This window comes from Poecilia latipinna, unplaced genomic scaffold (genome assembly GCF_001443285.1).
Source record: "Poecilia latipinna isolate Pla-1442-1.1 unplaced genomic scaffold, P_latipinna-1.0 Scaffold1320, whole genome shotgun sequence".
NCBI classification, from domain to species: Eukaryota; Metazoa; Chordata; class Actinopteri; order Cyprinodontiformes; family Poeciliidae; genus Poecilia; species Poecilia latipinna.
Genome location: NW_015113936.1, coordinates 77,537 through 101,599, shown reverse-complemented (window position 1 = coordinate 101,599; position 24,063 = coordinate 77,537). Strand labels below are relative to the sequence as shown.

The 24,063-nt window shown below is 42.1% G+C and overlaps 1 protein-coding gene across 1 annotated transcript in view; it reads left to right on the top strand.

Annotated features, from left to right (window-relative positions):
* The first annotated feature begins 654 nt into the window (after positions 1–654).
* Positions 655–24,063, top strand: part of LOC106961672 (zinc finger protein ZFPM2-like) — a 78,954-nt gene continuing 55,545 nt past the window's right edge. The window contains exon 1 of the mRNA XM_015055559.1: positions 655–1,092. Coding sequence (XP_014911045.1) covers positions 1,053–1,092 — 40 coding nt within the window. The 5' untranslated portion in view covers positions 655–1,052. The remainder of the gene's footprint in view (positions 1,093–24,063) is intronic.

Below are 24,063 nucleotides of genomic sequence, written 5' to 3'. Positions count from 1 at the left end.
TTTTTTTATAACTTCTTTTTGGCGGTTATGTTTGCAGTACTGATTCCTTTATATATGTTAGTTTAACATTGATTTTACAGTACAGCTAAATACAGATGCTGCTGGAATTACTGAAAATTTTGTAAAACAATTTACAGTGCATCTTCAGGGTAATATGGGGTCAAAGTTCAGCGAAATAGTCAAAGCATTGACTGTCTGCAGCATCAGTTGCCATTATGAAGTGAAGTCCTCCTGTGTGTGTGCGTGGGTGTGTGTCGATCTGAACTGGTCAGCGATATAGACGGAGCTCTGTATTAACTACAATGCTGCAGTAAAAAAAGGGTCGACCTAAAATAAACTGCCTGCTTTGTTCATCATTACAATAAATAAAGTAAAACTATATTTTTTCACTCTGCATCAAAGTTATGAAAAAACAAAAGTATTTCTAAAAAAAGGAAAGAAAAAACAAATAAACAAAGGGACTAATTAGCGGAGGCGCCCCTAATTAATAAGAGGGGAGCGAAAGTGATTGCGGATCACATGAAGTTCACGACGCCGCGCGGCTACGGTGCCCGGGGAGGAACAAACCTTATCTTCAAACAAAAGCGCGAAACGTTTTCACCTCCCCAGTCAGTCCGTGAGGATCGCAGCGAAGCGCAGGAGAGGGAAAAAAAAGAGGAAGAGTGCGGGAGAGGGAGGGGGTGTGTGTACGCGCATTTGTGTGTTAGAGCGAGCGAGAGAGAGAGGGAGAACGCGCGTGCGTGTGTGTGTTACTGTGTGTGCGCGAGGGAGAGAAAGTCAGAGCCGGAGCCAGAGAGACGAGAAAGATAAAGGAAAAGACAGACGGAACGATAGACTTGTGCGTTTTTAAAAAAAAAGTGCCGGTCCCCCCTTCTTCTGCCTTTATAGTTTCCAGCAGACAACAACAACAACAACAACAAAACACCTAAAAAACAAAAACACCCCCCCCCTACCACCAACCCCACCAAAGAATCGACTGCTTGGATGAAGCAAAACCTATCGATCTGTCAGTACTACTACACCTGGATTCACTGAGCAGCCGCACAGCAGGCATGTCCCGAAGGAAGCAGAGCAACCCGCGGCAGATCAAACGTAAGTTTCCTCTTTTGCTTCTTATTAAATGGGATGTTTTAGCCGAACAGTGAAAATGATTCTGAAGCTGATTCCAGGAGCGCTCAACTGCACCGCCGCCGTGTTCCGCTTGCCTGTCACGGCGCTTCCTTCGCTCGACCTCCGCGCTACGTTTGTGTCTTTTTTTTTAATTTTTTATTTTTTTATTATTATTATTATTATTATTATTATTAATTCAGAAAAGAAATGACCACAGTTGAACCTGATTGACTGAGAACTTCCTGCAAAGTTCTAGAGGGTGGAAAACGCGGACTTATTTACTTAATTTATAGTTGCGTTAATTCTGAAGTGTGGGGAAAGTGCACCACTTTGAGTCTTATAATAAAGCGATTGAAATTGAAATTGTAGGCCTAAAATAACGAGACTAACTTGAAAAAGTCATTGTTTTCCCACATCGATATAAAGTGAGTGTGTTTGCAACACACACTCTTACACAGAAGCTGTGTATTTTCCACCTTCTTTCTACAGTTTTCAGCTGTTTTTCCCCCCTCATGCACACACCGTCAGGTGTGTGTGCATGAATGCATGCAGCATGCAGTGGAAAACCTTACTCAAGTAAATGTGGCATATGTAGTTTATCTTAAATATATGTAAAATATACTGTATAGAAATGTTGCACCCAGTTATAGATTACACACTTTCTTGAAATTGTTTTAAAAATGGACACATGTTTTTTTTATAGTCTTCCCTTTCATAATTTTTCATGCAGTTTAAAGGAATTAGAGCATATGATTATGACCTGCATGGTCATGTTCAGGTTAGTTTCTTTTTTAAATTATAGCTTTGAAACAACTTAAGAGTCAGAATGATTTTCTGCTGCCTGCAGATGAGGCAGAAATATATGGTGTTGTAAACACACTGTTTTAGCTGTCATAAGTGTGTGTGGGTGTGTGCATGTGCTCTGTGTGTGTGTGTTCAGTGTGACAGATGGATGTCGGCTCTGAAGGAGGTTAGAAAGGGCAGATTGTGTTGTGTTTATAATGTGGAAGAGCGTTTTGATGATCTGTTGAACTTAAAACATTTTATTGAACGAAATGTTTCGGTTTGCATGTTTAGGTGTTTTTGCGCGCGCGTTTGTGTGTGTGTGTGTGTGTGTGTGTTTGCATAAATGAAGTAATTTGCCTGTTGATGCACAAGAGTGGTTTTCTTTACTTATTTTGGTGACCAATGACAATTTTGTGCTGCTTCGTTTTATTTCATTTGTAAAACTAATATTTGAATTTTTAGAGATTCTAGAAAATTAAAGACGGGTTGTTTAAATTTTCCTTTTTAAACTTCAATCTATTGCTATAATTGTTTGACTTCTATATTTTTAAAAAAGAAATTAAGCTTTTTTCTGTTTTTTTTCTACTTTTTCTCCTTTAAATAGCTTTATACACAGTACACTTCAAAAACTAACTAGAGAAAAAAAAAAGACTTGATTCAGTTTTTCTGTTTAGTGCTCATGTTTCCATCAGCATTCACCTTAAAGCCAAAACAATGTGTGACGTGACAGCAGGCCCTCTGGTGTTTAGACCAATCCCGTCGGTGCCTCCAGAATTGTTGTCGTCGTGGTCGCGAAAGCAAACCTAACTCTTGTGTTCTGCTTTCGTCACTTTGACTTGGCCTTTTTTTTGCTACATTAGCATGTCGTGTGTAAGATCTTGCTTTATATGTCGCTGGTGGTGTGCGGTTGGATAACCAAGCAGCACTTGGATGAAGAAAGGTCACCAGGAGCCTAGATCCTCGTTCTCGCTCCGGGAACTCCGGAGGAAAAAAAAAATAGAGAAAAGAAAATAAAGACACAGGAGGCAATACACAGAAAGTCAGGCACAGACAGTCATTCTAAAGGACAAAAAGGTTGTTGGGTGCAGTCCCCCCACCCCACATCACCTCCACCCTTCTCTTTTTCCTCCCACCATCCTGCATACATTGGACCGTTATCTAAAATTGTGATTTATGCAGTATTTTAATATTTTGCTTATTCTTTCCCCTTGGGTGCTCTCTGAGCGGCGATAAAAAGGCGATGCTGAAAGAGCGCCATTAATTTGCTCCGATGACTGAGGAGATAAGGCCAGATAATGGGAAAGATAAGCAGAGGAGATATACCATCAGAAACCCGATTATTACCATTAAAATTCCAGCCCAGCAATCTGCAGCTGGCTGATAATTCCTTCTCCGTTTCCACCACTTTGGATGATAAGGCAAAAAATAGTCACTCAGTGCTCCTTGATTAGGCTGCCTGGATATCCCGATAATACAGTGATAAATTATGTATTTTCCTCCTTGTTTTTTTTTTCTTCTTTCCCCCTTTCTGAAATGCTTCATCTGATTTATATATATATTTATTTATAAATATATATCCCCGTCGCCCCCCTTTCTGGGTGCCCTCCTTGTTGTTTTTTTTTTCTTACAGAAAGAAAGAACCCATTCACTTTTATTGTAATAAGAGTTTGATAGAAAGAGGAGATAGCGGTGGAGGTGTTTTTGTGTGGGAGCACATATCAATGTTATCAGCTCATCTCCCCGGGCCAGCTGCTGGCTGCTGTTGTTTTTAGCCTTATCACCCTGTGCCAATATGCCAATAAATTGCCCAGATTGTTAGTCATTTCAAATGTAAGGGGTGGAGGGATTCAGGAGAAATTGACAGGAATGATGAAAATATCGCTGATGCTCGGCAGAGTGCGATTAGCTGATGTAATATGATGGGTGAATTCCACCAAGCTCCCCTCTATCCCCTCTTCACTCCCCTCGCTCCTCCCTCTCAGCTGCCCCCACCCGCCTCTTCTCAGCTTCTGGTGGAGCCCATACCTCCACTCGCAGTGAGAGGAGGAACGTTTTGATGCTTAATAGGAAGGAAAGATACGGGCGGGCTGAATTGAAACCGGGACCCCTCGGAGTAATTTTTCTGTAAAATTGCCCCCCAAAGTTTCGTATCGTGCAAAGAGGGGTGAGAGGGGCAGGGGGGGCATATAGATGATGTAGGGGGAGCGCGCCTTGGCCAGTGTTTATGGCGACACATTGAAGCACCCCCCTCGGAGTCTGGGCGCCGACATCCGATGTCAAATGTGCTTATTAAACTGACTTAGTGCTCTCCCCCTTTTACTGTTGTCTCCGCTTTATAGACCATCTGAGAATTCATGTTGCATCCTGCGGCTCTTTTACCCGCCATTGTGGAAAATCAAGCACCAGACTGTGGTGATTACTGTAAGTTTGTATTGGTCCTGGGCGGCCGGGTGCACAGGTCCCCACAGCCAACCACTAGGTCGTAATGTCAAAATGTCAAACCTTGCAGTTGTACACACCACTGTGTTCAATGAGGATGAGGATGTGTCAAAGTTAGATTCTCATCCTGATTCAAAATGATTTACGTTTGGAAAATTACCAATCACCATTTTTTTTTCATACAAAGGAAAATATTGAGATAAAACATGTTAAACTTGATAGTAGTTTTCTGCTACCTATTTAATACATTTTAAATACCAGCTGATATTAGCTGGTTGGTTAGTCAGGCTATGTGCTCAGGCTGAATCTGCAGTGAGCTACTTAGTAGACAGGCTGCTGCTAGCTGTCAAAAATTAATGGAAAAAAACCGAAGAGAACATCTTAATAAATGATGCATGAACTCCTTAAGTTTTCACACATTGGCTTTATGTTTTGTTTTGCCACCAGAATGTGTCACATTTGTTCTGTTTTCTAATCGAGGGAGAAATGTGCTCACCTTCGTAGCAGCTGACTAGTAGATATGACATATTTTGGTAATGATCTGATATAAAGTAAATAAAGGGTCCTTATAGTCAATAATAATATCAAAGTTATTTAAGTTTTATATATTCCCAAACTTCTGACCTTTAGGTGTTTGTCTAATTTACATATATATTGTGCTTCACTTGGTGAAATAAACTTTTCAGTGATATTCTAATTATTTGAACAGCTCTGTAGATGTTGAAGAGGTGCTGATCTAAAAAAGCTGTGAACTAGCCCTTTAAAACGCATTGTTTTATTTAATAATCTGTAGAATATGCAGACAGTGAAGCCTTTTAACTACTGTACTTGTTTTTGAGTCTCAAATTTCCAGAATTTGATAAAAAATAAAAAATCTGAATTTCAGTATGGCAAAGTGTGAAATTTTTGCAGAAGCAAATTAAATAGATGACCAAATATCTGGCTCATGTCATGTCCAGTAAAACTCTCGGGAGAAAAAGCAACACTCAATTTCACGTTCTGTTTTCCACCTACTGCTAACTTCCTTTGTACGCGTTGACCTTTTAGCTAACGCTTCATGTGTGTAACCCTTAAGAAAAAAAATGACAACAGAGTGTCTGTTCTTCCCTCATCCAGTCATTGTGAACCTGAACCACAGCTGAGCGGGGCGCTCTGCTCCAGCTTAATGTCTGCTTTTTATCACACCAACCATTTTTTCCATCTCTGCTCCACAGTTAATCTCTCCAACTCCTTAGCATACGGCCACTTTATGTAACGTCAGCATACTGTTTATCATATCAGGTGACATTTCTATCTTGGAGGGGCATTTATCAGAGGCAGATTACACTAGTAAGGGATAAGGGGAGTGTTTACAGAATTGACTGCCAACATCCTGTATCTGAATGTGAGTGTGTGTGTGTGTGTGTGTGTGTGTGTGTGTGTGTGTGTGTTTGCTCGAGTATACATTGGTGCGTTCGCGACGAGCATGTGCTTACGGGTTTTAGCAGAGCCGTTGGAACTGTTAGCTTGATGTGCTTTACGTGTGTGTTTTTTCTCGCTTTGACTTCTCATCCGCTTTTTTTTTCCTTCCCTTCTTCCTCCAACTTAGCTCAGCTTTGCTTCGTACGCCGAGAAGCTGCGTACGCGCTGCGTTTCACCCTTGGCCCGCCGAACGCTGGCAGCCCAAAGCAGTCAGATGTTTTGGGGGTGTAGGAATCAAAAAAAAAAAAAAAAGAAGGGAAAAAAAAAACCCGTTTGCGTGCCAGCTTCCCTGTATATTTAAGGGTCCTCCTTTCATTTGGGTGACAATCACGGCGCGTCTCTCGTGTTTCTCTCGTCGATTTCTGTCAGCAGAAGAATGGTCGTTGAATGCCAACTTTCCCTCAAACATCTGTTCCCTGCCAATAACAGCTTGTGCCGTTGCCTCGTCTTAGCTGAAGGATCCCCAATTGCCTCCTCACTTTTGACACAAAACAACAATACAGATGAATGTCATCTCCTTTCATTGTGTTTTTTTTTCTTTTTTTTCTTTGCGTCTTTATTTTGTGTCTAAAACAGAACAGTGTTTTTATTTTTATTTTTTTGTATATGGTCTTTGTGCCTCCCCGGCTGTGATTGGTTCCTCTATTCCAGACTCCAAAGCTATAGGGGGAGGATTGCACGGAAGCTGCTGCTTCCTTTCTGTTTGAGACGGCGGTGCGTTCACTGAGCTGGGGGCCGATGCGCTGCCGTCCCCCCTTCCCATCAGCCTGCGGTGCCCTGGGCAGCGGCGGGAGACGTGGGCAGGGGTTGCCACAAAGGTGGAGGTCACTTCCTCTCCCAGGCTTCCTCTTTATCTTCCTCTTTCCTGAATTCCTCTGCTATTATTCCAATAACCGCCGGTTCAAGCCGCTGCCATTGTGTTTTCATTTCATTCGGGGGGCTGGATCTGTCACCGCTCTGGATAAAAATGTTAATTTTTGAAATGTGTCTGAGACAAAACTGAAGCCCTGGAAAGGCCTTTTAGTGCAGCCGGGATTAGACTCGTTACTTGTATGAAGTAATAAAAAACAAACAAAAAACATAGTCTGATGCTTTAGTCAGTTTTTAATGGCCTCCTGAAGAGAATGCAGAAAGGCAGGGTGTGCCCCTCCCAACCTGTTGCTGCACGCCACCAGTCAGCTGGCTAATGAATGTCACTCCATTTTTGGAATTATTTCCATCTTATATCATATCCTTTTGTTTTACTTATGTATGTAAAAAAATCTACCCCTTTTATGGTCAATTGATATAAAAGGGGTAGATTTTGTACCGATTGACTATCAATTGGTAGTTAATTGATTTTATCATAAGCAATTAAACATCAATCAACCATCCATAGAGATCATAAAACGGACGATGTGTGTTTATGAATACACCTAAAATAATGGCATATTTTTACAAAATTATCAATTTTGCTTTTTAAGCAGATTTAAAGTCACATTTTGCTAGCATCCCAGCGAGAGTGCAGAAATGCAGGGTGTGCCTCTCTCAACCTGTTGCTGCACACCGCCGATCAGCTGGCCTGTGAACGCGGCTGCATTTTCTGGAAACATTTCCGTCTCGCTTCCTATCTCATTCTAGCATATTCACCCAATGTTATCAAATCTCACATACATCTGCCTTTTCAATTTTCCCACAGTTTGTTCCTCGAGCGCATCCCCCTGTGTTTGTTCAGATTTTAGATTGGCGATGCCCACCGAGCCCCGGGCAACAATTGACTTTCAGTCCGCTTTAAGTTAATAGCCTTGTCTCCTCCTCGTTCCGATCAATATTGGTATTAATTAATCAGCATTATCAGGCGCGGGATCTAGTTCCATTTGTTGTTACATCAGCAAAATATCAATAGAGAAAGTGGACTCCCCCGATCGTCATGGCAACTTCATCTCTCAGGTCAAAGAGAGTTTATCTTATCTCACTGCTGAGTGGCAAACTGCTCAGGAATCTAGTTTGGACTCAAAGATCATTGATTTAAGCTTTTTTCTCTCTCTCTCTCAACCCCACCTTGTTGTGTTAGGATGGGGGCAAAAACAACAACAATAAAAAAAAAAAAGAGAAGAAGGCGGCATTCTAATCGCAGCTGAGATGTGAGATTTAAATATTGATGTCTAAAGGCCATTACAGCAAAGAGGGCCTCTGGCCTCGCTGTTGTTCAAGTACGTCCTTTTAAGACCCAGACAAAGCTCTGATTATCAGGGGTGTCACCGTAGAGTATGTCTGTATAGCTGACAGAGTGGGACTGCTGGAGGAGAGGGATCTGGGGAAGGGGGGATCAGTTTCCTGTTAACACGACGCTTTGCACATCCTGGCATTTCTACAGGCCTCTCTGCATGTTTGCTCCCATGATGGGATCACACTTAGAAACATTCGGAAACTTAAAATGATTGATTTGTGCGACATGAGGTTTAGTCAGTTTTGATGCTTTTTTTTTATGTGTGAGAATATCAAAGCACAACTTTTCCATGTAACTTCAGTCATTTTGGAAATTAATAGTAACAAAAAAACTTAATGGGGTGAGGTTACAAGGTGTAACATAACAAACGTGCAAAGCAACCATTGTGGAAAACCTGAGTGTCAAACTTTTGAGCAACGTTTGTGCTGCAGATGGTTTTGCTTGTGCCTTTCTAAGATGGGAAAAAAAAAAAGTTTTCAGAGGTCACCATCTGCCTCCTCATTTAATTCACAAAAATGAAATGAAACTGGTGGTTTCAAATTGCTGTCACCAGAAGCAATAAATCAATTAATCACATGATAAATTAAAACAAACTCAATAATTTCCATGTGCATGATTTATTGTTTCTTCTGGGACATTTTATCATCCAGCTTCATCCTAGATGAGCTTGTTCACTGGGCTGATTGACCTTCGCTGACCTCTGGAAACGTTTATTGATATCTTTGAAAAGACAGAGGCACACATGAATTTTGTTGCTGCACAAATGTTTGACACAAATTTGGTTTGATTTTGAAGGTCAACCAACTTCACTCAGGTTTGAAAATCGGCACCTCATCTCCAATACATAACGCAAATTAGCAGCTGGTTGTTAGAATCAGAGCTGAGTTGTTTTCTTCTTTGTTTTAACACATGGAAGTATTTAAAAATGCCAAAAGAGAAAATCTTGCAGATCAACGTTGTAACATTAGAGTAAGAATCCTTTGCCATCTTCCATGCAGGTTTTGAAGTTGTGTGTTTTTGTTGCTATTTTTGCCTACCAGAAATGCAAATGTCCTGCGCTGACCTCCTTTTTTTGTGTGCAGGAGACACAGAGTTGATTATAAATTTCCTCCAGCCAAGCCCTATAAATTACAGAGCAGAGTGTCCGGCTCTCCTGGGAAGGTAGGCTTGGTGTGAACTACCCCGGTGTGGTGGTTGGGATTTACCTCGCCGTACTTCTGAATGTTCCTCCGGGCTGGAGCAGAGAGCACGGGTACTGCCTGTGTGTGTACGTGTGTGTATTTTTTTTCTTTCCTCTTCGTTTTTTGCCTCCAGGACACAATTGCCTCATTTAACATTCTCTATTTGGCCTCTGCCAAGAGGGGAAATAGCCAGGGTGAGAGAGAGAGAGGCCACCACACATCATGAATTCTTCTTTCATTTAACTTGCACAGTCCCTTTTCACCTTGGTGATGCGCACGGATCAGGAATGAAGATATTGCTCAATTAAGGGGGATTTCTGAGGTGGCTCCTGAGGTATTGCAGTTATTTTTGTGCCATGCCAAGGTTCTGATGCATCATGGATATGGATATTGAGTTCACCGCATCCGCGTGGCGCTTTGACATCCTCGGCGGCCCAGAAGAGAAACAGCTCGGCGCCCTGCAACAGGAAACCCGCCTTCATGTTCGCTCGAATAAAGTCCAGGGGTGGAAATGTGTCAGTCTCCCTCCACAGGCTTATAAATAACTTGTGTGTGTGCGTGCGCATGTGTGTGTCTATTCAGACCCGTTTTTTGTTTCTTTCAATCGAATTAGCTACAGATGATCAAAACATTTTCATGGAATCTGTCAAAACTGATATTAGGGTTTTGACTGAATCTTGGATGAGAGGAATGAGAGGGACCGTGTTGGGAAAGATGACTCACAGCTTGCAGCAGGCGTTGTCACGTTGCGTTCTCGGCATTGTACAATGTAAATATCGGTCGATGTTTGACTCAACAAGAAAGGTGAATTTGATTGTATTTTCTGAAAAAAAAAAATAAAATGGCCAGGGTTAGGACGGGGGGCTTTCTGAGCTGGATGGTAGCTTGGCACTTCCAGAGAGTGATGGCCTAATAGCTGTTCAGTCTAAATCTCCGGCTTGGCAGGAATTACCGAGGCTGTATTTGTGGGGGCGCGGCGAGACGCGGAACTTTTGCAGCGGGGTTGAGACGCGCCCGGCGTTGCGGTTCAGGGATAGTTGGCAGCCCGAGGATTAAGCAACAAGCCTTTCACTTCGATTTGTTCATCAGCATTTTCCTGCCAGACAAACGCTACAAAACGCACACCGTCTTAAAGGTTCGCCGGAAAATCACTAATGACAGAGCTTTGTACACAGATAAACAATTTCTGTCAAATGCGTTGGGGAAATTATAAAGCAAACTCGGAAAACACGCTAATGCTTTAAAGAAGCTGTGTTTAGATTTGCACCAGTGCAAAGCCGGCAAAGCTGTTGACAGCACAGCTTACCCCCGTGATGCGATCAGAGGCCGCATCTGCCTCCGTGTGATTAGCGAGAGCGCGAGGGGCGACGCACGTATATACAAACCGAGACGATGCTCAAGTGGAAACAATTTGATGAGGATTGATTATATTTATTGCAAATTGCACAAATCGCTGATTAGATTTAGATTGAGTGAGTGCACCACTGGGCAAGCCACAAAAGGCCGGGACGTGTCGCGCGGAGCACGTCTTCTTCTTTTTATTGTCTTAAAGCGGGCTTTGTGAAGTGACACAGTAAACACCAGGAGAGAAATGCAGCCGCTATTATTTCACATTCAGCCCATTTTCTTTGTCTGTGGGAGTGTGCGTGTGTGTGTGTGTGTGTGTGTGTGTTTGTATTTCAGACAATGCTTATCTGGTAATTACTAAAAACTGTTGACACTGAGCAAGTGCTGTAGCCAACTAAAATGCCTTTTTGTCTTATGATATCAGATTGGATTTTTATCTGAGGTTCATGCAATCGTGCATCCCTGAAAAGCAAAGATAACCGCCTCAAACTCCTTATTTCCAGCATGAGTATAGAATTAAGAGGCTCATTTAAAAAAAAAAAAAAAAAAAAAAGGGGTGGGGGAGTCATTACATCTTCTGCTCACATTGCTTCTAAAAGACACATTATATATATATATATATATATATATATATATATATATATATATATATATATATATAACTTTTTTTTCCCTTTCTGGTTGAGTATTAGGATGTGTCTGTGAATCTTATGTTTGACCATAATCAAGTTCTTTTTAAGCTTCAGAAACAGGATAACAACTGGGTCAGATGATAAGCCTGGGCAAAAACGGAGAGGGGGGGGGGGGGGCTCCTTGGGTGGGGGAAGGGAAAATCTGATTGATTGATGTCTGCTGGATTTGTCACCATCACAAGCCAGCTGACAGTTAGTTTGGGATCGGATGATTTTGCTCTTAAGATTGGGGTTGAGGGGGAGCTAGGCAAATATGAAGGACACAAAGGTCAATGGCTTCCCTCCTCCTCTCCGTATCTATCTCTCCCGCGCAATAGCTTGCTTTGACAAACTCTAATATGTTGCTAAGCTTTGTGGCGGCGGGACACATGGTCATAGTTTGTACTGTAATATCCTATAGCGGTAATCTCACAAGGCAATGATTGAAAGTGCTGGAAGAACCGGGTGCTCGCAGAGACCCGTTGACATCATCAGCTGCTGTGGACTGGCACATGTCTGCCGACTTGTTTGAACCGTGTTTTTCCCCCTTGGGACCGAGTAAGTTAAACAACAGCTTCGACTCAAAGGGAATCTGTTATTGTAAGCAGGATCTGATAAGACGTTGCCACATTACGAGTTTGTGTAGCAAAGAGGGGCAAAAATGGAATCTCCAGCGAGTGCGGTTTGGGGGAACGTGGAACTGTGACAAAGAGTGATTGGAGGCATATTGTAAATAAACACCCAAGTCTTTTGTGGCTCACTCGTGGTGTCTTGAGAAAGATGTTCCATGCTAGATTTCAGCTGTTATTGGTGCTGCTCTGGAGTTGACCCTCTCTGGCTAAATAACAGTGTTGCCAGGGTTAAATTAAACCAAAGTAAACTCTTGCAAGATGCTTATTTTCCCTCTCCTTGAGCAGAACAGGCTGTAATATTTCCACTGCTTGCCATTTTGTTCCTTTAACCATTGTTTATATTCAGTAACACAGGGCTTTAGGGGAAGAGAAAGTAATGATATATCCAGCTCAGAAGACAAAATTGTGGTTTTCTCGTGATTTCACAACGAAATAAACGTTTCATGAGTTTTGAAGAACCTGTCCACTGTTATTTCATCTTTGATAACCTAAAATATTTTGGATGTGGAACTAAATTCAAATAAATCCAACAATCGTTGCAACTGCTAGGAAAATAATCCTACGTAGCTCAGTGACCAGCACTGCTGCTTTGCAGCAAGAAGGTCCTGGGTTCATATAGCAGCATGTTTCCCTTTGCATGTGTGGGTTCTCTCAGGGTACTCCGACTTCCACCCACAGTCCTAAAACAAGACCGTCAAGTTAACTGGTCTCCAAATTTTTCTTAGATTGTGTGTGTGTGCATGTTTTGTTGTCCAGTGTATTTCTGTGTTGCCCTGTGAAGGACTGGCAACTTGTCCATGATGTACACTTTCTATGGCACAATGACTGCTTGCTCCATCTCCCTGTGGCCCAATTTGATGTTTAGAAAATCAACTAAATCAAAAATATGGTGTGAACACCTGATACATTTACAGTGACTCCCCTCTGATTCAAAGTTCAGTGTTCTCGGATTCACCTATTAGCAGATTTTTCTATGGGATGTTGTGTCAAATTTGCCTGTCCACTCATTTTTCTTAGAACTAAAATACTCGGAAGAAAATTCAGCTTGGGTAACTGACATACTCAAGCTGAATAGGCAAAATGTACTTGACACGCTATTGGTTGGTATTTGCAAAGCTGCCGATCCAGTTGCGGCATTCATTTTCCTTGGCAATGATTGGCTGTACCCTCAATAGATAAAGAAGACCAGGGATGCTAACCTCAGCGGAATGGTGTCACATAAATGATGTGAAAGTGGTTAAGGATACTTCAGTGTTTTTGTACCCAAGTATATATTTTGTATAGATGAAATATTAGCATATATTGCAAATATAACAGCAGACCAACTTAAAAGCTTTTTCCTTGTTTACTTCAAAATAAGAGTCTCAAGCACATTTACAGCACTGCCAGCTTGAAAAGAGACAAAGTCACATACTGGACAGCGCTTAGCTAGACAAACAGACTAAACTTTAATGAGACATGTCATTCTGATTTGATTTCAAAAGATTTCATGGAATTGGGCTTGTTACAAAAAAACTATAGAATAAACAACAATGTGTCCTTACTGATGTCTGATGTTAAATAGGTTTTCCTTCGGGGGCCCATGCCTAACAGACATGTCCATTAGCTTTGTCTGGGAGCTGCTTTAAAGATCAAGGTCTCGCTTGTAATGAAGTGGAAATGCAAATGCAAGTCAAATTCAAACTACTGTGGATCGCTTGTTTTAATCAAGTTTTCACAAAAAAAGAAAAAGAAATGTAGCCTCCATTCAGAGCCTCTAACCAAACAATAAAAAAAGGATAATCCGGAGACAATTCCCATCCAAATAGAACCGGACATCATTTAGGGGAAGAGACAACAACTCTTTGTTTGTTTGAAGTGGTTGATATGACAACCTCCTTGTCAAAGACTCGGGGTGAATAAAAGGGATTTGTAATTACCATAATTATCTCTTATATGTTTTCACCTAATGATGTCCATTAAAATGCCCGGGACTTCATTATAGGCCGCTTCACTGTAGGTTGGCATACACTCATAATACGGCATGTTACATTACACAGAGCACAAGTAATGAACTTCTTTCATCAGAGATGTTTATCGCACAGCACTTCTGGGGGGAAAAAAAGCCAATGTACTTCAGCTTTTTGTTACAGCTGGATTATAACAATTCTCATAGTTCCCACTTATCTTTCACATTTTCTCCACATGTGATATCAACCCAATTGGCTTCATGTCTAAACAGGACGGCTCCCCCTAATCTAGACCGCTGTTCGTTTCATGTAAAACATCTCATTTTGTGGCTTAGGCTGGTGGCGGGCCTTATCGTTACATAATTCGCTGCCCTCAACGTGATTTTCTTTGTGGCAATTTATTTAAATTCCCCCATGTTTATATATTTTCTGTCTCCTTTTATTCACAATGATTGCCTTTTTTTGTAAGTTCAAAAGACTCATCTCGGAGACTTTTGGTAACTCCATAGATACGAGTTGGGAGGGGGACAAGCGGAGCTGTTTTGTTGGAGAGCAGACGAAGGAGGAGTTTTGGCGCGTGTCCATCTGTGACTTGAGGCATTAATCTAAAAGGCTGAACTAACTCCATCTGAGGGACAGATATAGCCCCCTTTTACCATCCTCACCTCACCAGGTACAGCGTTTGGGAGATCTTGGCTGAATAAATGCGTCGCTGTTCTGCTACCGCGCTAAGGCCCCTCGGTCCCTTGCATGTGGCTTCGCTCCTGTGGACTCTTTTGGTCTTTGTCTGCCACCTATCAGCCTATCAGCAGTGTCTCTGAAGCCCAGTTGTATAATGCACCGTTTATGGCTTTGTGGGAGAGAGATGGCGGTCGGGCGGCGGAATAGCTCCAGGCCTTCCCTTCAGTGAGTGGATTAACGGCGGCCCGCTTTAGCGCTCTCAACCGCGGTGTGAAATCGGCCCTGCTTCGGCGCCGCCGATCAGGCTGCCTTTCTCTCTTTTTCTCTCTCCCTTTTTCCTTTCCATCTCTCTGTCTCCTCACCTCATGCAAAGCCTCTCCCAGCCATCTGTGAAATGTGGAAACTCTGTGTCTAAGTTGAGTTCAGATCCCATCCCCTCCGTCAAGCTGAGGCCAGCAAGCAAATGGGCAGGCAGTCGGCAGAGGGGCTTTGCAGGGGAGGAGGAGGAAAGGAAGGAGAGAGATGATGAGGCGGAGGAGGGTGGTAGCGGCGGCGGCGGTGGTGGTGGTGGTGGGGGATCAGCTCACTGATGTCGTGCCGCGTGTGCAGGAACCCTGCCTGTTCTCCGCGGGCGAGTTGGAGGAGGGTCCAGGCCTGGGTGCCGGCCGAGAGATCTCTGGTTCCTGCTTGCAGGTCCAAATCCCCCCTCTGTGTGTGTGTGTGTGTCTGTGCGGAGGCGAGGCGGTGGCACAGCTCCCCCTGAGCCCCTGCCCAGTCCTTTGAAGATAAGATGGTGATACAGACTCCCTTTCGGTACGAAGCGAACCGACCGTCTTTGTGCGACACACATGCCTGTCTCCGCCGGAGCCTGCAGCCGAAACACCTATGGTCTTTACTGAAACGAATCGGCTTCATGCCCTCTGGTCAAATTAGATTATGAATGGGTGACAAAATTCTAGATCATATGTTTAGGATATTCGGGGTTTTTTTCCACCATTTTCATGCTGATAACGTTGAGTTGTGCTATGGCTGGTTCTGTATTTCCATTCGATTTCCCTCCACTGAGAAGAATCAACTCTTCATTTTACACCCGCTACCGACTCCCATTTTCCATGGCAACTAGTTGTCATCTTAACTCGGCTGATTTCTCTACCATCTCCCCTCTATTGCTCTTAATCATGACAGTTTTTTAAACATGCCTCCCCTCTGCATTTAAAAGCATATTTTGTGGCACTCACAGGCCAATTCTCCCACTTCTGGCTCTCCGCAACAGCTTTTCAAAAGAGCGTCCGTGGTAATCAGGCTTTTGAATTATGAACTCAACATTCCCTCTTCTTTCTTTCTTTCTTTTTTTTTCTCCTTCTAGCCTGTGGCTTTGGGGGTTCAGATCCGTGCATAATGTCTGGTGATTGCGCGGCATTATGGTGGTTTTGGAAAGCCGGGGGTTTGAGGTCCAGCCACGCATCATCTTTCCGCAGACAATGTGGATCTGTGTGTCTCTCTGAGCTCATCAGGGATGGGGCGTTGATTGCTTTTTGATACCCCTCCAACGTGGACGAGGTCCTGCATACATCAACTAATTAGAACGTACTTAGAGCATGTGTATGTGACAGACCCCACACTTCTCATCAGATCCTCAGCCCAAGTGCACTAACCACACTCACCAAAAGGCTTTACTCGATTCAAAAGAAAAACAGCTCAGTGGCGGGGCGCGGATGTGATGGCTTGGCTGCGTGGGATGGGAGTTGATGTCGGGGAGAAGTAAAACACTACGACTGAAAGGAAAATGGATAAATGACACCAGTAAAGATATACCAAAAGCCACCAAAACAGATTCCTTCTGTTTTTGCTTTGGCTACACTGTAGAACGGGAACAAAAATCACTTAATGAAGAAGGCTAAAAGCTCAGTAAAAGTGTTCAATTGTGTCCTGATCCAAAGAAATTCAAGGATCTCTAAGGTTTTAGGTCCTCGGCTGACCACGTTTTCTTAATGACTTCACATGGAGAAAACATGGAACAGTGGTGAAACTTCTCAGGAAATTTGTTCTTGAAATTAATTCAAGAACACAACAAAGATTCATCCAGGAGGTCACAAAAGGACCAAGAACGCATAAATCAATCGAGCAAGGTAATCGAATGAATTCTGCTCCCAAGCAGGAAATATTGAATGAGAATGTCTGGTCTTCTGTTTACCATCCACAAATTTTGTTTAATGCAAAAGAAGAATGTTCTAAAGCACGCTAGCAAATCTGTCTGTGGATAGCTGGAAAAAAATTAATAAAAACTCAAAGTTTTGGAGTTGCCTTGTGAAACTCTGAATTTCATGCCAACTGATAGTCAATGCGCAGCCATTTTTGGGTTATAACTTCATTATTACTTGCTAAAAGTATCTCATGGAAGTATTTTTGCACAGGACTGTGTCAGGATGCTACAACTTGTTTATCAACAACATTAAAGTGTGACAAAAAAAAAAAAAACAACAAAAGAAATGTGTAAGGGTGCAAATACTTTTGGGTTTTTATAAGGTAAATAGAACAACTATTGAGTGCAACAAAACTCTCTAGGCCACATTCGGGACCTTTAAATGGATGGCTCAGGATTGCTTAGGGAGGTTGTTGCAACTAATTACGCTGCATAAATGGATCCTATACCATCAATTCATGCACATTAATGAAATTACAGTGAAGGAACATCAGAGAATATCTCATTTCAGGTCGTTTCAGGACGTCTTCATAAGTCAGCCCGCGGGACCTTATTTCTGTTTCTTTGCCTTACTAACACACACACACAGAAACTCACTGAAAGTCCTAGCCTCATGCTATGATCTGTAGAAGGTATTGGGGTGTTGCTATATATTTCATAAAGGCATTCTATTACACCCCTGTGGCTCGTAGGTAACAGCACACTGTGGTCTGGTCCCCAGGCAGCGAAGAATAAAGTGTAGGACATGGCGCTGGAACAGGAATCTAACTGCTGTTTCTGCAGCTAATCTTGACTTGGATCTTAATTCCAATAAAGAGTTATATATTTATATATATATATAATTTTTTTTTCTCAAAGCATAAGCCAAGCAAGAACACTCCACTCTGTGTTTTCAGCAGGTGTGTTTTATTCAATATCATTTCAGATAAGAGGCGTAATCCCGTGGAGGAGGAGGGCATGGTGATGTATATTGACCAGCTCAGTGATAGCGACGCGGCGCACCACTACCGTGCGCAAGCAGTAAATAACGATTTGTGTCATCGGCTCAATCAGGTGCTGAGGATTATGGAATTCCGTCCTCATTGTTGTCAGCTTCCAACTTTATCGGAAGGAGTTGGAATATTTAAATGGGTCATGACTCGGGGAAAGGGGAGACAGCAGCGTAGAAAACTGCAACCACAAACTTCGGTGTGTTTTATATCCATTTCATGTATTAAAATGTGACAGAGCAATAAATCAGTTTATCGCATGATGGCTCATTAATTTCCAATTTCATGATTTATCTTCATTTATTTCTCTGTTTGTGCCAAAAACTGAATGACTAACCTCTTTAGTCTGGTGCTTTGGTCTCAACTAGCCCCTTTTTTGAAGGACAATTTTGTTTAGAGACTTTAAACTAATTTTATTTCTTGTTTCTATCATTTTGTGTATTTATTTTGGATATTTAAAATGTCTTCCAGTTCCAGCGTTGAATGTTTGTTAGAATTTAATGTTTATTGATCTCTAAGAATGTTGCACTGTTATGCCATTACCTCTGTATCACTTGAAAATCGCCTTCATACAACATTTTTGTTTATAGCAATAACTTTTGGGACAATTTATCGTCCAGGAAAATTTGCTGTCATGCCAGGCCTAAGAGTGACAAAGTTGTTGTAAAGTGGAGGGTTTCCTTGTTTTAATGAAAGTCTGGAAACATTGGTGGACATTTATATTCATACTTCGATCCAGTGGAACCAATTTTCCTTCAGAAATCGCTTCATTAATAAACAGTGAGTAATTTAATCCCTGCATAAACACAGCTGTTGAATTAAGTTCTCAGATGTTTGTTAGACAAGATTACCGAGTTAACAGAATCACAAAGAGCGAAGGAAACGCTGGACAGGTCAAAGTTGCGATTTTGAAGCTTCAGGAATCTCACTGTTCATACCTTCGTCTTCCACCGCTCACCTACCAAGTCATGGCCGTTCTACTTAACTGACTCAGATTACACAGTGTGAAGTTTTGCACCTGAAAACACCATCTCTGCTGTGAAGCACGGTGGTGGCAGCATCATTCTGGGGAGGGACAGGGAAGCTGGTCAGAGTTGATGGCTGGCCAGTGCAAGCTAAATGAAAATCCTGGAGGAAATCCAGTTGAAAGCCAAAAATAAATCCAGATGAAAACTGATGTTCACAGATCACCACACCAAATTAGACTATTTTACTATTTAATAATAAATATTGAAGTCTTTGATTAGAGACATACTTCAGCTATGAATTTATTCACCAGTCATTTGCAAATGCCACACAAAAAAAAACATGTCAAGTAGCAACTAAGTCAGGGGTGTCCAAACTTTTTGTCACATGGGCCAAAATCATCAAGTTAAAAGTAGTTTTTTAAAGAGCTAACTCCACAAACAAATTGCCAATTTTCTTTAACAGCTCAACAACAATGTAAGCATGTAATATTTTGACAAAAGAAAATGAATTAAATTTATTTGTATAGAATCAATGTTTAGTCCAAAACCTGAAAAGGAGTTTTGCACATTTGCCTCATTAAAAGAAGAGGATCCAGTTTGCTAATTCTTTGGGACTTATTTTGGAAAAAAGAAAAACATACAAAGACTTAGTCTATGTTCAGCACAAGAAAGGGAATTGGGTCACTCTCTCTATGAAAACACCAGCTGCATTTGTTCATGTTTATTAAATTAATTAAATGCAGATAGAGGTGCATTAAAACCTGCTTTAAAGTAAAAGTCTCTGGATAAATGTGGTCAGATTTACTGTGAACTTAAGGACAATTCAAAAGGCTGGTTATTGAAAATGAATGTTTTGTGTTGTGCCTGACTTATTTGGTTAGAAAATCATTCCAGGGTCCACAAATGGCCAGTTGAACTATCCTTGGACTGAGTATTTCAGTTTTCAAAGGTGCATTTTCTCTCTAGTAACTTAGATGGATTCCACACACACACAAAAAATCAATGAATAGGCAAATTTTTTTACTAATTATCCAGTTACGTTCCATAGAAAAATCAATAAATCAATAAATATTGAACTGTGACTAGGCACTAGTCCACTGTTCTGCGTTTTCTGTAATATTCTTATGCGTTTAAAATATCTGACTTAATAAGGTCTTCGATAAAATAGAAAACAGTTAAGAGAAGCAAATGATGCTGCTTCCAAAGTTTCTCTTACTTCTTGAGGCAAGCTAAAGCATTAGCATTTGGTTAACGTTGAAAGAGCCCCTATTAATAATTCATTCATTTTGTTTCATGTTGCGATCAAAATTGCCCCAATATATCAAGAACAAACATTGATAAAAGTGTGCAGAATCCACACGAGCTACTGTCGGAGTTTTAACTGCAGCTTTAGTGGGAAGTGATTCATATCTGTGCCACCTCCCTTCTTCTCAGACAGGATTGTTGCAGAGTTGCTGGAGCTCCAGCGGTGAGCCGGGTCGCTTGGGTCAGTGCCACACCGCTAACAGTCTCACCTTTCAGAGTGACTTCCATCAGTGCAGAGCAGCCCCTCTTTTGCTCCCACATGCTTCATTTCATCAGGGCTTCTTTTATCTTGACCGGCCAGGCCCGCGACCCCTGAGCACTGATAGTCCGACGGCACTGCCACAAAGCGTTACCGGGGCATTGCGGAGAGTCAGACAGAACCTAACTGGGTTAAGTTTTCTCTTCCATTTTAAGTTTGTGGCGGCGTGTGAGTCTACCTGACCCGGACGTGTGTTTCTGCGCAAAACGGTTTGGGTGTGAAACCTTCAAACAGAGTTAACCGTAAGCAGGATCTGACTCAGAAAGGCATTTTTATATGTTTGAAGCGAGTTTTTTTAAAGACATATGGGATGGCAAAAGGTTCGGCGGAGGTTTTTACATCTAATTCTGAAACACAGAAGCCCTGATTACACTCTGAAATTTCCAATTTCCATGAACCACAAGTGTGTCATGTTTACTTTTCTCTGCATGCCAGAGGAGAAATAAAATGCTCTCGGTTTCCTGTAAAGACGGGCATGAAAGGAAGCACCGAGACTTCTTTTAGCCCTTTCTCCGGTGTCGCCCCTCTCTACTGCTCAGGTAGTCTCTGCCATCTGACTGTTGTTTGAAGTCAGCACAAGTCGGCAATATTTGCTTTTCAGCCATCCTCGCCCACTCCGTGTCTCTTTTTGAAAATATGACCCGTTTCGCAGCCTCTATCGGTTCACCCTCTAAGAAAGAAATGGCTCAAATTAGCTGCTTGGTTCAGTCAGACCTTTTCTGTATGAGGGGTTTCTGTTCATTTGTTGTGACAGGGTGATGGGTGATGGACAGCTCTGGGTGGAGGGGGACAGGGGGTGTTGGAGAGTGTGAGAAGCCAGGCGGGGTACATTAGGGAGTGGCGGACAGGCCCCTGTTCAGACCTGCTGGGGTGCGATCTCACCAGAGAAGCAAGGCTTGGCCAATCTTAAGCACCCTTCCCCTGAAAAGCAAGTGACAGAAGGTGACAGAGAGGGAGATTAGATGGAGCATTTGCCGGAAAAAACAAGGGGGGGGGGGGGGCAATTTTTCATTGAATGGATTCTTTGAAATCTTTTGTTTTCTAATTAGAGGTGGACCGAATCATCAATTTGGCTGACTCTGATAAGGATGATTAGGAAAACATTTCTTTTTTTCTGATAAAGGAGCAAACCAACCATGTGCACTACCTGGTCATGCTAACAACACTCTTCAGTGTTGAAGTAATTACTGCTGGAGGAAGTTTTTCAGCTTTTTTTTTCCAATATCATGAGTCAAATACATGTGAGATGATGTTTAAAGGGGCGGTGTTATGTTTCCCAGCCACATAAGTAACTGTCAGCTAAGAAATTGGATTTTTCATCATAGCTGGATATAGCACCTTCAAATTGGCCTCTGTCTCTTTAAGAACCTCCTACCCTCTCTGACATTCCCCCACCCTGACCCTAAGCACATCATCAGAACAACGCTCCTCCATGATGTTCACAGGCGTTCTTACGAGCTCAGAAGGCTTGAAGTTCCACCAGGTGTTAATTACTGCTGCCGCTAGTCTGAAGGAGCTGAGTGGAGGAGTTGTGGGGGAGGGGTGCTATGTTGGGTGGGAGCTCGGCTATGGAGTAAGGCTTTGGGTTAATGGACACCTAGACACTTAGACACCCCCAATGGCCGCCATGCATGAATTATTCAAAGCAACACTCAGGTGTGTGTTTGATCAGGAAATGACATTATAACACGATATAAAGCTCAAAGAAGTCAATTTTTTTAAAACTTCCTCTTTAAAGAAAACTATTTTCATAATGGTTGTTCATTCAGGCTGCTACAACAGAGAGCTAGGCTTTAGGATATGTTGGGTATTTTGTTTCTTCACTTTTTTGCACTTTTAAAGAATTGTTTCAGAACCAACTTTTGAAGGAACAACAAACCACCCGGAAGTAATTTTTTCCCGCCTTGGGCCCGTTTTGTCAGTCTGGCAACTTAAATCTGCGATGACTTAAGCAGCTAACAGAAAAGCAGCAAAGTTGATCTCTGGCAGACAGGAAGACCTGTGTCTGCCACCCGGGACATGCCACTTTTGAAACTTTTGGCAGAAAATTACAAATCTTAAAGTTATGGTTAGGATGTGCAATTTGTACAACTATTTATAGCTGGCAATGCTATTGAAGTCGTACTTTTGTGTTCCTGCTAAAATGTGGAAACCCTTTTGTTTTTCACTTTCTCATGCACACAGTGGGACATCACCTCTGCTGCCAATATAAATAATAATTGGCTCCTGACAGCTGGAAGGCTGGACAAAAATATTTGAACATTGTTAATCACAGAGAAATTGTACCTGGCATCTGCATTGACGGGTCAAAAATTAGAAACTGAGCACCAAACTCTGATTGGAGCATCTTTATTTATAACATATACAAAATTAATTTGATGATGCCGAAATTGCTGCACCTCTCTGGACCGCCACCCCTTTCAGTGTAATGCCGCATGAATTAAGGAGGTGACGTTATACCTTCTCCCAAAATACCATCCAGCACGAGTGCATGGTTTGCTGCTTTGGCTGCTATTTTTAATGGCATTATTCAAGAAGGGAGTGCGCCAGAACTGCTCCTTTTTTCCTCGTGGAGGTGTGTGTGTGCGTGTGTGTGTTTGTGTGTGGGTGGGTTGGAAAGGAGGCTGCGAAGCAGGCTGAGACCCCGGCGTTATCAGCGCCAGATGCACGTTGACTTCAGACTTTCAATGGAAGGTAAAGAGAGAGGGGAGGAAAATTAATGAGAGCCATAAAACCAGCAGGATAAATAATTAGCCAACTGGTTCCGAGATCTGTCCCCTCCTTTTCGTTCGCCGCTTCAAATAAATCCTCCTCGCAAAGTTTCTTTGTCAAAACTGCGAGCCGATGCTGATAGTTGCATCTGTATGCAGGCTCATTTGCATTTTTGGACATTTTTTTTTTTAGGCTTCAGCTGCTTGTATTTTTGCTGTCCCCCTGTCTTTTTTTTTTTTTTTTCATTGTGTACACATGAGTGACACGTTTCTCTGTCCTCCCACTGATAATTGACTGGACCGGTGCCTCCTTCCACCCTGTGCAACATAGATGGACACACACACACACACACACACACACACACACACACACACACAAAAAGACTTTGAAGCTGCTCATAAATCATTGGGAGTGTCACTTTTGTGTCCAATTTTTTTGCTTCAAATAGTAATAATTGTAATGGGGGCTTGTTTGCTCAAGACTTTGCTTTTCACAGATAGCAGAACCAACTGCGTTTTAAACGGCACGTTTGTCCGACAAGTGATGTCACTTCCCTGAACCGTTTACCACTTTCCTTTAACCCCCCCTCGACCCCACCGTCAGGATCAAAGCTAATTTTTGCTGCATTAGAGGACACTTTGTGCCAGTGTGCTGATCTGGAGTGTTTACATGCGGTTCAGTCCCTGAGGATTTTGTATTATTGTTGTCACACTGTATGGAGCACAGCCACTTGCATTGTTCTAATACACCAAGCGGTAGATTTTGGAAAAAAAAGAAAAGGAAAAAAAAGCTGAGCAATCACAGAAAGACTTACCCTATCCTGCAGTCTTTTGATCGCTATTCATATGTCTGCGCTAAGTAATCTTCCCCCCTAATCTCATTCACAGATATAAATAAACAAGCAGTGCTCTAAATGACATGAGAGCACACGAGTGAACATCCAGGGGATTATGGTAATTTTCTGGATAAATAGAAGTGTTTAAAAATGGGGGAAGTAAAATTGTTGTTTTTAAAAATGGGTTCCGACTCCATGAACCCAGAGACAGCAGATAGTGTACAAATAAACTGACTCAATAATGGATGAAGTGGCAGCTGACTTTATCTAAAGATGACTTTTTTTAAGGCAGGTTTGGATATATAGTCATGAGGTTGTTACTGGTT